The sequence below is a fragment of the Cnephaeus nilssonii genome, assembly GCF_951640355.1.
Source record: "Cnephaeus nilssonii genome assembly, chromosome: 19".
Classification (NCBI taxonomy): Eukaryota; Metazoa; Chordata; class Mammalia; order Chiroptera; family Vespertilionidae; genus Cnephaeus; species Cnephaeus nilssonii.
Genome location: NC_137090.1, coordinates 24123443 through 24138892, shown reverse-complemented (window position 1 = coordinate 24138892; position 15450 = coordinate 24123443). Strand labels below are relative to the sequence as shown.

The 15450-nt window shown below is 37.4% G+C and overlaps 1 protein-coding gene across 6 annotated transcripts in view; it reads right to left on the bottom strand.

Moving 5' to 3' along the window:
* TRIM37 (tripartite motif containing 37) overlaps positions 1-15450 on the bottom strand; it is a 160086-nt gene that overhangs the window by 106219 nt on the left and 38417 nt on the right. For 5 of the 6 annotated variants that reach the window (XM_079797016.1, XM_079797014.1, XM_079797017.1 and 2 more), the window contains 4 exons: positions 11567-11746; positions 5609-5723; positions 3752-3967; positions 1296-1432 (listed from right to left, as the gene is read on the bottom strand). In XM_079797016.1, coding sequence (XP_079653142.1) covers positions 1296-1432; positions 3752-3967; positions 5609-5723; positions 11567-11746 — 648 coding nt within the window. The remainder of the gene's footprint in view (positions 1-1295; positions 1433-3751; positions 3968-5608; positions 5724-11566; positions 11747-15450) is intronic. The other variant, XM_079797018.1, reaches the window with a different exon arrangement.

Sequence of the window (15450 nt, the reverse complement as noted above, 5' to 3'; positions counted from 1 at the left end):
AATGAATAATGGTATCATCATTTGGCAATCAACACAGTAATCTTTTCCAAGATAGTATCATCAATGGATGCTAAAATTAATGGACAAAAGTACAATGAGAAAAAGATATTTACAATCTCAAATTATGTTCCCAAGAGATATTTATTAATCACAAAATAAAAAAGTCATAATTGTAAAGAAGGGAAACCTGGAAGACACCCTCTTAACCAAGTATCTAAATTTATCAACCCTAATGGGACAGATTAAACACATACCCGCCACTTCCCCCTCATACAATATACCGAAAAAAATTTCCTCACCACTTCTGTAGTATTCTTCCCAAAGGTGCATAAACTCAGTCTAACGGTGAGGAAACATCAGACAATTGCAAATTGAGGATTTTCTATAAAATAACTGCTATGTATTTCTCAAAAGTGTCAAAGACATATAAAACAAAGTGAAAAAAATGAAATCAAAGACTAACTGACCCAGATTGGGGCAAACTAAAGAGACTTAACCAAAAGCAACATTTGATCCTGCATTGAATCCTAAACCAAAAGACATCACTGAATGCAAAATTTTTAAAAGGTCAGATTACAATATTACAGCAATGTTGGTCTCTTGATTTTGATAACTGCACTGTAGTTACATAAGAAATATACTTGTTTTTACGAAGTACATAATGGGAAGTATACCCACCTAATCTCAAATGTCTCACAAAAAATTATATGGTGAAAGAGAAAAAAGAGAAACATAAAGCAAAATATTAACATGTGAGGAGAAAATATGGACAGTTTTTTAAAATAGGGGAATTCTTAGTATTGTTGTGACTTTTCCTAAATATGAAATAATGGCAAAATTAAAAGTTAAAACAAAAATTAAAATTCAGGCCCTGGCCAGGTGTCTCAGTTGGCTGGAGTGTTGTCCCACACCAAAAGGTTGCAGGTTCGATTTAAGGTCAAGGCACACATACCTAGGTTGCAGGTTCCATCCCTGGGACAGGAGGCAACCAATAGATCCAATAGATGTTTCTCTCTCTCTCTCTCTCTCTCTCTCTCTCTCTCTCTCTCTCTCACTGGCATGCACACAAAAATCTATAAAAAATATATCCTTAGGTGAGATAAAAAAGAAAATTAAAACTCAGTTTGGAAACCAGAGATCAGAGAGTGGAAACTAATTCAAGTCTTTCCTTTAAGATCCTTTATATATAAAGATTATTCAGAAAAAATGCTAAATATCTCCACTTTTAGGTCTAGTTAATATCCTTCTAATTATCTTGTAGGTGTTTTATATGGTAGTTAATGTGCAACACTCACATAGTTTCTTCATCAATGTCATTTTCCTCCGTGTTACTTGTTGCTGTGGAACTGGCAGAGGAACTGCTACCATCGAGGTGGTTTACTTCATCTTCACCAACAAGATCCAGATCCAGATCCCCATCTGAAAGCTCATGCTAGAACAAGGCAAAGAAATAAAGATTTTTATCTCAAAGAACAATCAAGTATGGAGCAAGCACCAAACAACAACGCAATCATCAGAATTCTCTGCTCGTGTGCCCAATCAGCTAAGCCCCGTAGAAAAAAAATCACACAACCACATTACCTGGTACTACTAATTTATTGCTGCCAATTGCAGCGGAGCCCTTAATGTAATTGGAAATGCTTCAGATATTCCATGTTAGCTTCTAGTAATGCTTCATACAGAGTAACATTTCAAATTATCATTCCTCAAATCCTACCTAACCTCTATATCCACAAGGTCATTGTAAAACCTGCACCTACCTGCACAGAAAAGCATAATGGCTATTAAACACAAATCCCTCCAACTTTCAGCTGCCCTACATGTAAACTCCATCTTTACCTCATTCTATCCAAAGATTAATGTGAGTGCTTGGTTCTAGCCCCTATTAGTTTCCTTAAATACTTGGGATTTGTCAATACCTTCAACTTATCTTCAGTCTCCCTGATGGCTCCTTCATTTATTTTTTTTTTTAATTCTGGCATCAGTCTTTATTATTCCTTCAGAAACCATGTCTCCTTTACTTTAGGGCAAACATGTCAAACTCAAAGGCTAACATGGGGCCAATAAAAAAGGTTTAAGTTTATGTGGGCCACAAAAAAACAAAAGCTTTAATTTTCATAGAAATATAGGTTTATTTCGATAGAGACATGCTGAATACAAAGGGCTGAAATAAATGAGTAATTGTTAACATAAAATAATAGAACATTTTAATAAAAATTAGTATTTTTCTTGAACATTAACTTACCAGACACTGAAGAACTGCACAAATTAGTAAGCGTAACGCAAATAAACCTCTATTTTTCGTGTTCTCAGAAAGTGAAATGTGTCCCGTTGCGCACACCAAACTAGTCAGTACAAGACTAGTGATGTGGCAATCGGCTGCTAAAATATTCGCTGCTAGTATTAGTGGAGAGAAATGGCGCGCCTGCGTGTAAGGCGTGTAAGGGAAATGAATGCAACACGATTATAGTAATCAGTCATTAGCGAACATTGTAGTTCGTTATTAATAATTATGAATAACAGGATGTTGTAAAAATTAAGTTAGAAAATTTTTATTAAAATGTTTCTTACATAGCGTTATATTGGCTGGGCCGCAAAAATATATGCCATGAGTTTGACATGCTTGCCTTAGGGCAACGATTTTCTTTTTTTTTTTTTTAAATAATTCTTTATTGTTGAATGTATTCCATACGCCCCCCTTTTTCTCCCATTGACCCCTTTTCCCCACCCCCCGCCCCCGCCTCCCACCCTTACTTCCCCATTGTTAGTGGCCATGGGCTATGCATATATGCATACAAGGTTCTTGGTTGATTACTTCCCATCCCCCGCCCCCACCTTCCCTCCAAGATTCTGCCCTCTGTTCCATGCTTCCAATGGGCATTTGGGCTGTTTCCAGATCTTAGCTATTATACATTGTGCTGCTCCAAACATAGGGGTGCATACATTCTTTCTGATTGGCATTTTGCGTTTCTTAGGATATAGATATTCCTAAAAGTGGGATCACTGGTTCAAATGGCAGTTCCACATTTAATTTTCTGAGGAAACACCATACTTTTTTCCATAATGGCTGCACCAGTCTGCATCCCATCAGCAGTGTACTAGGGTTCCCTTTTCTCTAAATCCTATCAAAAAGCTTTTCTCTGTATCCCTATCTTCCCTCAAACAAAAACAACCACTCCTTGAATTCTCATTCTGGTCATTATTTGGCTGGGACAAAACCTGGCTATCTCCCAAATCCTAAATGAGTCTATCTACATATGCAACTAGTTTCAGTGAATAAAAATACAACACATTTAAAAAATTCACAATCTGCCCTGGCCGGTTTGGCTCACTGGATAGAGTCGGCCTGGGGACTGAAGAGTCCCAGGTTTGATTCCAGTCAAGGGCATATACCTTGGTTGCGGGCACATCCCCAGTAAGGGGTGTGCAGGAGGCAGCTGATCGATGCTTCTCTCTCATTGATGTTTCTGGATCTCTATCCCTCTCCCTTCCTCGCTGTAAAAAATCAATAAATATATATTTTTAAAAATTCACAATCTATAGTTTCTAGAATGTACATCAGTATGTTGTGTAGAATGTAGTTTTCTGCAATATATAACTTTAAAATACTTTGATTCAGCAACTTCTGACTTGACTAACAGATAAGATTTTTCGCACACTGATTCCTCTACATCATATGATGAAAACCATGATCTTATTAATTTCTCTTATCAAACACAAAATAAATCTAAAAAACTGGTCTAATTATTACATGATAATCCTCATTCTGAATCTTCTCCTCATCTTCATCCTCTTTGGCCTCTCTTACAGAAGCTGAAATAGGACCATCCTGGAGAAGCATGTCAGCACAGGACCCAGACTTTTTAGATCGTGTCTCAGGACTGTCATCATTTTGGGGGCTAAGATGATTAGCTGGTGGTGACAAATCTCTTGATTTCTGAGTTCGAGATAACTCAATAGTAAGTCTCTTTTAAGACAAAAACAGCACAAATAAACATGAGTTATAAGCAGTGTTTCTATAGGAAAGCAAAAAATATTTTTAAGTAAAAAAATATATATATGTTCTCAAAACATTTCTTGTACCATCTCTCTTACCACCTGCTGCCTTTTGCTTATGGAAAAATCTATGACAAAGAAAAACTGCCCACCCTGGTTAGTGTTGCTCAGTAACCTAAAGCATCAATCTGAGGACTAAAGGATCTCGAGCTCAATTCCTGGTCAAGGGCACATACCTGTGTTGCAGGTTAGACCCTGGCCCCAGTCGAAGTCTGGGTCAACTACCTAGGACTGCTTTACAGAGTCTCATGTTCTAAGTAACCTATATTCTAAACTGTCACATCAGTTTCTCTCTCTCCCCCTCCTTCCCCTCCACTCTCTCTAGAAAAAAAAAAAGAAAGAAAAATTGCCTAATTTATTCTCATCCTTCTTCTATCCAGACCAAGCTACACATACAGTAAGCAAACTCTAAAGTAAATACAGGCAGTTTTAAATAGTACATATAACATGAAAAATCTCTGAAAGTATGTATTTATTCATATATTACTACTCCATCTATTAGCCAATCTCGGCACTTCAAAAGCTTCCGCCCCATCTCATTTTCCATTGGCAGAAAGAAACATTCTTTACATATTTAGTTTACCATGGTAAAATAAAAAATTAATTAACTGGCCTTAATCAGTTTGGCTCAGTAAATAGAGTGTTGGCTTGCGGACTCAAGGGTCCCAGGTTTGATTCTGGTCAAGGGCATGTACCTTGGTTGCAGGCACATCCTCAGTAGGAAGTGTGCAGGAGGCAGCTGATCAATGTTTCTCTCTCATCGATGTTTCTAACTCTATCCCTCTCCCTTCCTCTCTGTAAAAAAATCAATAATATATATATATATATTTAAATTAATTATGTAACTGATCATCCCCAGTGCTCAATTCAACAATAGTGAGAATTAAAGATGGGGCAACTTTCAGTTGTTCTATAGCTTTGAATCCTCTAAATTCAAGACAGTATGGGGAAGAGAAATACAGAAGTCACTGAGAAAAACACAGAGAAATAACCTCAAACTAGAGCAGCACTGTAATACAATTTTATGAAATAATGCAAATGTTTCTAGCTGCAATGCCGAATATAAGCATTTAAAATGTGGCTATGCTCTAGCTGGTTTGGCTCAGTGGAGAGTGTCAGCCTGAGGACTGAAGGGTCCCAGGTTCAATTCCGGTCAAGGGCACATGCACAGGTTGCAGGCTCGATCTCCAGTAGGGGGCGTGCAGGAGGCAGCCAATCAATGATCCTCTCCCATCATTGATGTTTCTATCTCTCTCTCCCTCTCCCTTCCTCCGTGAGATCAATAAAAATATATTTAAAGAAATAAAAAAAAATAGTAAAATGTGGCTAGTGCAACTAAGGAACTGAATTTTTTTAAGTTTACATAGCTATATATGGCTAGTGGCTACTGAGCAGTAAAGACAGGTTCAAAGGTAGTAAGAATGGAGAACAAAATAATTGGACTTTTCTACAAAATTACAAACAGCAAGAAGTACCCCAAATCTAATTATAAATAACAGGCCAATAAGACAAAATGAAACACTAAACCCAAAATACGTATTTTTGTCCTTACCTCTTTAAGGTTATTTATTTGTTGGATATAGCTAGTCTGTGCAGCCTCCAACTGAGTAATATACCAATGCTGGTCCCGGCATTTTTGAAAGAAAGTTGGTGAACGGACCTGAAACCTTAAAAGAACAGCTGCACATGAAAAATAATCCAAATAGTAAAATATTATCAAACAAGCCTTGAATCTATAACTAGAAATTCTAAAATTTTAAGTGTCATTATCATCTGAGGCCAAAATTGAAAATGTACTCATAGAGCTCCTCATATTTGCCATTTATACATGTAGTTTAAAAATTATAGTAAAATAAGGTTCTGTAAAGTCATCTATAAATCAGTTGTCTAAACTTAAACTGTAGAGTTCTAAAGAAATACCATTATATATCATGGTTAACCTACTAAAGCATTATTTATTGTAATAATCCAATTAAAATACAAGGTTGATCATGACTCAAGAACAGGATCATACTATGCAGGAAGGAGGAAGCTAACATTTCTTGAATAGGTCAGGCCCTAGCAAAATAGGTAGTATCTTCTAGGCACTGCTTTTTCCTTCCTTCTTCCATTTCAATTCCCCTTTCCTGCTCCTCAGTAAAAAATGACTTATAAGGTCAATTGCCCAGGACTGCTTTACAGTCCCCAAGTCTCATGTTGCAAACAACCTATATTCATGTTGTAAATTATATTCCCAACCCTTCCAGATAGCAACAAAAAATCAAAACTCTCCATATATCACAATATAGTATATTTTAGCTAGAGTTAAGAAAAAAAACACACAAATATCTATATTAATGCCTATGGTGAATAAATGACAGGGTCTTAATCCATTCAGAGCTATCTCTGTATTTAAAAAACTAATATGTATTAAAGCAAAAGAAGCCTTCCACCTTTGTTATTAGCCAAATATGACTCCAATTACAGTGAAAAAAAATGACAGTAACATATAAAGATGTTTCTGAAGAGTAACAAGAGGCAACACTGATCTGGAAGCCTGCAAATACTCCTCCTAGTCTTGCCAATCTTATATTAAGTACCATCCCATCCTTTTCCTACAAATTTACAGCTAGTGTAAGAAGCTACTGACCATCTAATAGTTATCTGCAGCAAGTGTCTATTTTTCATAAGGATACTCACGCAGGGTGGAAAAAATTTCTGAGGGGATAATGCCTAGACAGTATCCTATATACTAAAGCCTAGTATGCAAATTGTTCGACCGAGAGTTCAACCACTCGCTATGACGTACACTGACCGCCAGGGGGCGGCGCAGAACATGGCAGGCGTCAGTGACATGGCACTGGCAGCAGTGGAGTCGCTGCTGACCCCGATGGGCCCTGATGAGAGCGGGACCGAGGCAGGATGATGGAGCAGGTGAGCAGGCAGTGCCAGGCCAAGGCGGTGCAAACAGGGGCCCAATCACCCCGCTGACTGCCCTGCAGACAGCAACCAGTGGCGGTGGCAGGAGGCAGGGCCGCCGCCTGGCTTCCAGGCGCTGAGGGAACTGGGTGGGGGGCCGGCCCCAATCGATCATCCCACCAACTGGATGATGGAACAAGTGAGGGGGCAGTGCCAGGCCAAGGTGGGGTGCCAGGCGGGGCTGTGGGGCGGGAAGCGTGAGCTAGGGCCCGATCCCCCCAGGCCACCCCGAGGGACCCTACCCATGCACGAATTCGTGCACTAGGCCTCTAGTACACGCATAAGATCTTTGAAAGACTAATAAAAGCATGGTCAATCCTGAATATTTTTAGTGCCAAAACAAAAGCAAGCAGCCTTGGCCAGTGTTCTCTCTCAATGGTTAGAGCAGCAGCCCACATGGCAAAGGGTCAAGGGTTCAATTCCAGAACCAGGGCACGTACCTAGGTTGTGGGTTCACTCCGAGGTGAGGCATATGCAAGAGGCAACTAGTCAATATAACTCTCTCACATACATTTTCCTCTCTCTCTCTCTCTCTCTCTCTCTCTCTTTGTGCCCCAACCCTTCCACTCTCAGAAAAAGCAATGGAAAAAATATCCTCAGGTGAGGATTAACAACAAGAACAACAAAACAAAAGCAAGCAGAAGATAAAATTCCTTAACTTTCTCTTTTTTTATATAAAATAAATTTTTATTCATTTCAGAGAGGGAGGGAGATAGAAACATAAATGATGAGAATCACTGACCGGCTGCCTCTTGCACGCCCCCTATTGGGGATCAAGCTGAAACTCAGGCATGTGCCCTGACCAGGAATCGAGCTGTGACCTCCTGATTCATGAGCCACATTGGCTGAGCTACGCTTTTTTTTTTCTTTCGTTAAAAGAAAAAATAAGAAACCAAGATGGCGGCACAGGTAAACACCTGAACTTGCTGCCTCGCACAACCACTTCAAAACTACAACTAAAAGACAAAACGGACATCATCCAAAACCACAGGAAGGCTGGCTGAGTGGAAATTCTACAACTAGAAGGAAAGAGAAAAGCACACTGAGACTCAGAGGAGCTGCGGAAGTGAAGTGCAGAGGTACAGAGGCGCATGCACAGAAAGGGGCTGGCAACTGGGTGAGCTGTTGTCTTTTTCAATTGGGAGGGAGACACAAGTTCCCGACTGCTCTGAACTCCAGTTCCAGGCGAGACTCAAGGGAACCAGACTCATACGGGGAGAAACTGGACTGTCTGGCATCGGGCCGGAACACAAGGGCGGCTTTCTCTCAAGAGGTGCTTGCAACAATTACCGCGGGACACTGAGACCTGGGGGCATCTTAGGGCAGGGCTGACGGTCAGCCATTGCTGTTTGCTCCGCCCTGGTGATTCCCTGGGACCCCGCCACCCAATTTAAAACCTACAAACCCACCCAAGCTGTGTGCATCGGCTTTTGCATATAATGGCCTGGCCTTTTGCAATACAAAATTACCTAACAAACTGCACCTGGGTCAGAGAGACCCAGAACGTCCAAAAGAAAGCCCAAGGCTCCACAGCAGCTTGCACTGCTTCACAGCTGGGCCTCATCTGGGCACCTCCAAACCCCAAACAAAGAAGAGGAATCTGCAGATCTCTCTGTAGTTCCTGCTGGGTGGCCTCAGGCAGAGGCTAAATTTGCACCTCCTTGGAGATCCAAATGTACCCAGTGGTCAGAGTGGGACCATCCAGATTACAACTCTTCAGATCCATAAGGGACACACTCAGGGGACAGACTCAGTGAACACCAAAGCCCCAATGAAGCAAATCTTGCCTCATAAGGGTGTCTCCAGCACAGAAGTTCTCCCATCACAGACACAGCTGATCCTCACAGCCAATTGGCCTGGAGGTCAATTCCTCCCAGTGATACCAACAACAATCAAGACTTAACTACAGCCAAAACCGGTTTGGCTCGGTGGATAGAGCGTCGGCCTGCGTACTGAAGGGTCCCAGGTTCGATTCCGGTCAAGGGCATGTACCTTGGTTGCGGGCACATTCTCAGTGGGGGATGTGCAGGAGGCAGCTGATCGATGTTTCTTTCTCATCAATGTTTCTAGCTCTCTATCCCCCTCCCTTCCTCTCTGTAAAAAATCAATAAAATATATATATATTTTAAAAAGACTTAACTACAGCAAGGCTGTGTACACAGTCCATAAAGGGGTACACCAAAAGTGTCCACCTCAGGTAACTGGGGGAGGCTGAGCCACTGGGCCATACAGGACACCTACCACACAAAGCTACTCTACAAACTCAGGGAAGCAGCGAAAATGCAGAGACAAAGAAACAGATCACAAAGGAAAGAAATGGAGGAAAGCAAAGCACTGGATATAGAGTTCAAAACCACGGTTATAAGGTATTTCAAGAAATTTCCTAGAAACCTCCGATAAATTTAGTGAGACCCTCGAGGATATGAAAAAGGACCAACTAGAAATTAAACATACACTGACTGAATTAAAGAATATTATACAGAGACCTAACAGCAGACTAGAGGAACGCAAGAATCAAGTCAAAGATTTGAAATACAAAGAAGCAAAAAACACTCAGCTGGAAAAGCAAAAGGAAAAAAGAATCCAAAAATTTGAAGATAGTGTAAGGAGCCTCTGGGACAACTTCAAGCGTACCAACCTCCAAATTATGGGGGTGCCAGAAGATGAGAGAGAGCAAGATACTGAAAACCTATTTGAAGAAATAATGACAGAAAACTTCCCTTAACTGGTGAAAGAAATAGACTTACAGCTCCAGGAAAATGCCAAGGGCAAAAGACAAAGAGAGAATATTAAAAGCAGCAAGAGAAAAGCAGTTAGTTACCTACAAGGGAGAACCCATACGACTGTCAGCTGATTTCTCAACAGAAACTATCCAGGCCAGACGGGAGTGGCAAGAAATATTCAAAGTGATGAATAGCAAGAACCTACAACCAAGATTACTCTACCCAGCAAAGCTATCATTCAGAATTGAAGGTCAGATAAAGAGCTTCAGAGATAAGAAAAGGCTAAAGGAGTTCATCACCACCAAACCAGTATTATATGAAATGCTGAAAGGTATTCTTTAAGAGGAAGAAGAAAAAGGTAAAGATAAAAATTATGAACAACAAATACATGTCTATCAACAAGTGAATCTAAAAATCAACTGAATAAAAAATCTGATGAAGAGAATAAACTGGTGAATATAATAGAATTAGGGGCATAGAAAGGGAGTGGACTGACAATTCTCAGGGGGAAAGAGGTGCGGGGGGTGCGGGAAGAGACTCGACAAAAATCGTACACCTATGGATAAGGACAGCGGGGGGCAGGTAAGTGCAGAGCGTGGGGTGGGAACCGGGTGGAGGGGAGCTATGGGGGGGAAAAAGAGGAACAATTGTAATAATCTGAACAATAAAGATTTATTAAATTAAAAAATAAATAAATAAAATGAAACAATAAGCTTTGTGAATTGATTTAAAAAAAACAAACAAAGAAAACTCTCACACAGATTGCCACCACAAAGATTCAACATTACTAATACTCCAATAGGGAGAGGACTAAGGCTATAAAAATGGTTAAAGTGTGAAATAGCAACAAATTATTTCTTTTGGTAAACAATTTTTAAAATACAAAAATAATTAAATGGTTATAAAATGGAATTAAAATAATCCTAAAATTAAAAAAATAAAATAATCCCCCCAAAATGACAAAAACATGAATGTTTTTTCTATATTAAAAATGCAATAATCTCTTTTTTCACTTCTTTCTTTTTCCAGAGAAGTTATGAAGAACACATAATAGTAAAGGCTGATAGAATAGCAACACACACTTAAGAACAAGAGCTTGGCATGAGTGAAATTTAAGAGTATATCAAATTACTTCCAAGGAAAAATGCTTTTAGAATTGTTTTGATGGAAAGTTCTAAACTATTAAACACTCTGAAACCTCTCAGTTCAAAACACATTTGAGTCCATTTTTTAAGTATGCAAGCCCTTATTTGTAACATCAAATTAAAACATTTTGTAATGATGCCCAAAATTTCTGACTTGTGAAGGTTACCCCAACATTAAATGGGGCTGTTGTGGTTTGATAGTGTTTATGTTCTATCCTTTCTTGCAAATAATACACCAACTAGTATCACTTAGTTTGATTCATCTCTATTCCCTTACTTTTCATTTGCTGTATCTAGAAGGAACTGAAATTATTTTGTGAAATTCAGCGTATAAACCCTGTCACCCCAATGTCAAGTGAAAAGAAAAAAGCAAGTGACCGTGTTTTTGATTTGCAAATAGTGAGGTTGCAATAAGTTCAACAGATAAATAGTACCTTACTATATTTATTAGAAGTAGTAGTTTCCTTTTTATGGAATTACTAACTAAATGTCAAATACATTTCTAACTTAAATTATTCACTGACTACACAAGACTCCTGAAAGAAATGGTTAAGAACATAGTAAGATTATAGTTGGTATGAATTTCAATATTCATCTTTGTTAAATAAGTAGACTTTTAAAATGAAGTTCTGGTGACATTACTCCCTCATGATAAAAGCCACAGTATCAAATGTTTCCAATTACCTTAAAATTACTGTATCATTTTGTCGATTCAAGTATCCTTCATTTGCAAGTAAGTCCAAACGGAAAAATCTATTATAACCCCAGCATTCTCCAACTTCAAAGTCAGATGCAAATTCTCGAATGATGTTTTTCGTAGGATCATTGCAGGACTGATGAACCATTTCTACACGATATTCATATCTAAAATTAAAAAAACTGAATATTAATATAGTTGGCAAACCAGAAAAACAGATTCATCAAAACATTATGGGCATTAAGTAATTAACTGAGAAGAAACTTCATATACAATTACATTTCTTTCAGGATTGTATTATTTATAAAGACAGCAGTGTTATGAATGGGCTACCCCAACATGACTGGCAGTAGGTCTCTCTTTCCTCCCAGTATTGTTTATCAAAATAGCAGGTATGAAACATCACCTCAGTAAATAAACAAATTTGTATAAAAGAGTACTTTAAAAGTTACTTTTGTTTGTTTTAGCAAAGCTATATGCTTTTTCATATATTCATTACCTATATTTCTCCACATGTAAAAATTCTGCCATTTCCTTTGAGATTTATCACCATGCAATTTTAAACTAAATAGTAAATTTTAAATACTCTATTTTTCCAATTCAAGTTAAAATAAATTAACTATGCACTCAGAAATTCAAGCCTGTAAACTCTTCTGATAGAAAATAAGTATAAGTTGGGAAAGCCAATATATTCAGATTTTCCTATCTTACAGAGTATAAAACTTTCAAGTCTCCAAACTCATTTTTACTAAGAAAGCACTATTATTACAAAAAGAAAGAAAAGTGAAGAAATAAAGGTAATCAGAAAGAAGACTCAACATTAATGTGGACGAAAAAGAGGTTCTATGGAAAATAATCTCACAGGGTGATGTGATCATAAATTCCCAAGTGCTCAGGTCATGGTGGGTAGTCATGCAGCAGGCCTATGATGTCTTTAGCAAGGTTTTAAGCTAGCCCTGTCCATTGTTCTTGTGCATCTACGTTAATACACTTAGAAGTAATAACCCCTGAAGGGGTTAGTAAACCTCAAGAGAGCACACAATCTTAACTATCCTTTAAACTTACCAGACCTGAGGCCCTGAACCTAACTGTCCCCTATACCTGGGCTCCTGAGCATTAAAGAGAAAAAAATCAACATGATATAGAAAAATGTTAGTTACATGCAAACAAATGGTTAGAATAAGATGGAATTTGGAGACATTGTAGAAAATAGGTCTAGGCAAAGTACCGAAAATTAGGAGTCACCAGAGATTCGGAAATTACCGAAAAATCGGTACGCGGTCCACTCTCCACCTTGCTTTCTCCAATCTTTCTCCCCTCCTAATTTCAAATGCATAAAAGCTGCTGCAAGCCTGCTATTCTTGGGAGCATTTGAAATCCTGCTCACCAGCATATGTCATCAGTTTGGCTCAAATGCAGTTTTATAAAAATTCTCTACAAGTTTGCACATTCTTACATCTGTAGTAACCATAATGCTTCTCCTTTTTGGCGGAGGTAAATTTTGTATCTCTGTGTATGTGCTTTTAATTTTATTTTTCAAATACAGTTTACATTCAATTTAGTTTGTATTAGTTTCAGGTGTACAGCAAGGTGGAGGTAAATTTTTTTTAAATCCGTTTTTATTGATTTCAGAAACAGGAAGGGAGAGAGAGATAGAAACATCAATGATGAGAATCACTGATCGGCTGCCTCCTACACACCCCCTAATCGGGATCTAGCCCACAACCTGGGCATGTGCCCTGATCAGGAATCAAACCATGACCTCCAGGTTCATGGGTCAACTACTGACCCACACCAGCCAGGCTGGAGGTAAATTTTTTAAAGAAAAACAATAGCTCAACCTGCTATTTCTGCTGGCAAAGTAAAGACATAAGGAAAAAAATTACAGCTCTTTACCTACAAATACTATGTGTTAGTATTTCTTTAAGCACTGTCAAATGATTTTTATATTAGTGTCTCTCATAATGTGTTATCTAGATAGATGACATAAAAAACTAACCAGTATAAGAGCTATGATATTTTTTGACTGTCTAGATTTTATGGACGTCATTAAGCCAGCTTCGTAGTACAAAGGGTACCATTATATGTCCAGAAATAAATTCAAATATTGATGCACAATTGATTTTTGGCAAGGGTGCCAAAATCTTTCAATAGAAAAAGAAAAGTCTCTTCAACAAAAAATTAACTCAAAATGGATCAACAACCTAAGGGGTAAAACTTACTTTCAGAAGAAAACATGGGGATAAATCCTTATGAATTCAAATTTGGCAACGGATTTGTAGATTTGACTCCAAAAGTATAGGCAACAAAAGAAATCACAGATAACTTAGACTTCATTAAAATGAAAACTTTTTGTGCCCCAAAGGACATTATCAAGAAAATGAAAAGATAACCTACAAAATGGGAGGAACTATTGTCAAATCACATATCTGATAAAAATTTAGCACACGAGAAAATACTTATAACAATTTAATAACAAAAAGACAAGCAACCCAATTTAAATGAGCAATGAACTTAAAAGATATTAGTCCAAAAAAGTTATATACAAAGGCCACTAAGCGCATAAAAAGATGTTCAGCTTCACTTGTCATTAAGGAAATGCAAACCAAAATCACAATTAGATACCACTTCATACAAGGATACATATAAAATATATTTAAAAATGGAAAATAAGTGTTGTTGAAGATGTGGAGAAATATGAATTCATGTAAATTGTCAGGAATATAGAATGGCACAGCCATTATAGAAAACAGTTTGGCAGTTCCTCAAAATGTTAAACACAGAATCACCATATCAACCAACCATTCCACAATTAGGGTATACATTAAAAAAAGAAAACATAGTCTCTATAGAAACCTGTACATGAGTATTTATAGCAGAATTATTCATAATAGCCAAAAAGTGATGATGGTCAAATACATCCAGGAAAAGGATAAATATAAGTTTAAAATCAATATAAAACAGTTTTTGAAAAATCAGTTCCTTTGTATGAAAAAATATATAATGTTTGAAAAAAAAAGGTCATTTTTTTCTCTGCATTAGTTCTTTAAAATCATGACTAATACAGACCTATTTTTTCTAATAAATATGGCAATTAATTCAAGTTAAATTACACAGCACTTAGATAAAACTAAAATCTTAAACTGGAATATTCCAACTTAAATTCTTTCCTTCTATCAAACTGAAAGTCTGAATAAATTTTACAACTGTTAAGTTAAAATTTTAGTCTGATTAAAATTACTCCCCCAGAAAAATTCTACTCTTTCCTTCAACAATTCAAATTCCTGTTTCTAAAACAAGTCACTCAGAATATACTATTAAGTGTCAATTCCAGGATGTCACTCAAGTGCAGATTTCCTCTGAAAGCCCACACACATGTGAATGCTAACACATACCTATTATATTGAGAAACTTAAGCATAATAAAATAATGAAAAAGTACTTCTGCAGGGTCCCAGGTGGTATTAAAATCTACTAGACAATGATAATTTTTTATTCCATATTTTGACTGTTAAACTACCTCAACTTTAAACTCTTAATTGCATAATTAAATGACATTTCAGTATTTGATGAAAAAATATTCAAAACTCTTCTCTAGGATTACTGAAGCATTAAGAGAATTAACAAATAAGATATCTGCTTTTTTCAGAACTTAATAACTTATCACAGTCTAGCTTTATTATACCACTACACATACAGTATCAGAATCATGCTCTACCATTTTGTCCTTTATGCTTTAGTTGTCATGTATTTTACTTCTACATTTATTAAACGGTAAAATACAATGTTAATATTGTTGTTTAAATAGTAAATTATCATTTAAAGTTATTTTAATAGCCAAGAAATGTTTATCTTAACCATGCAGTTTCCAT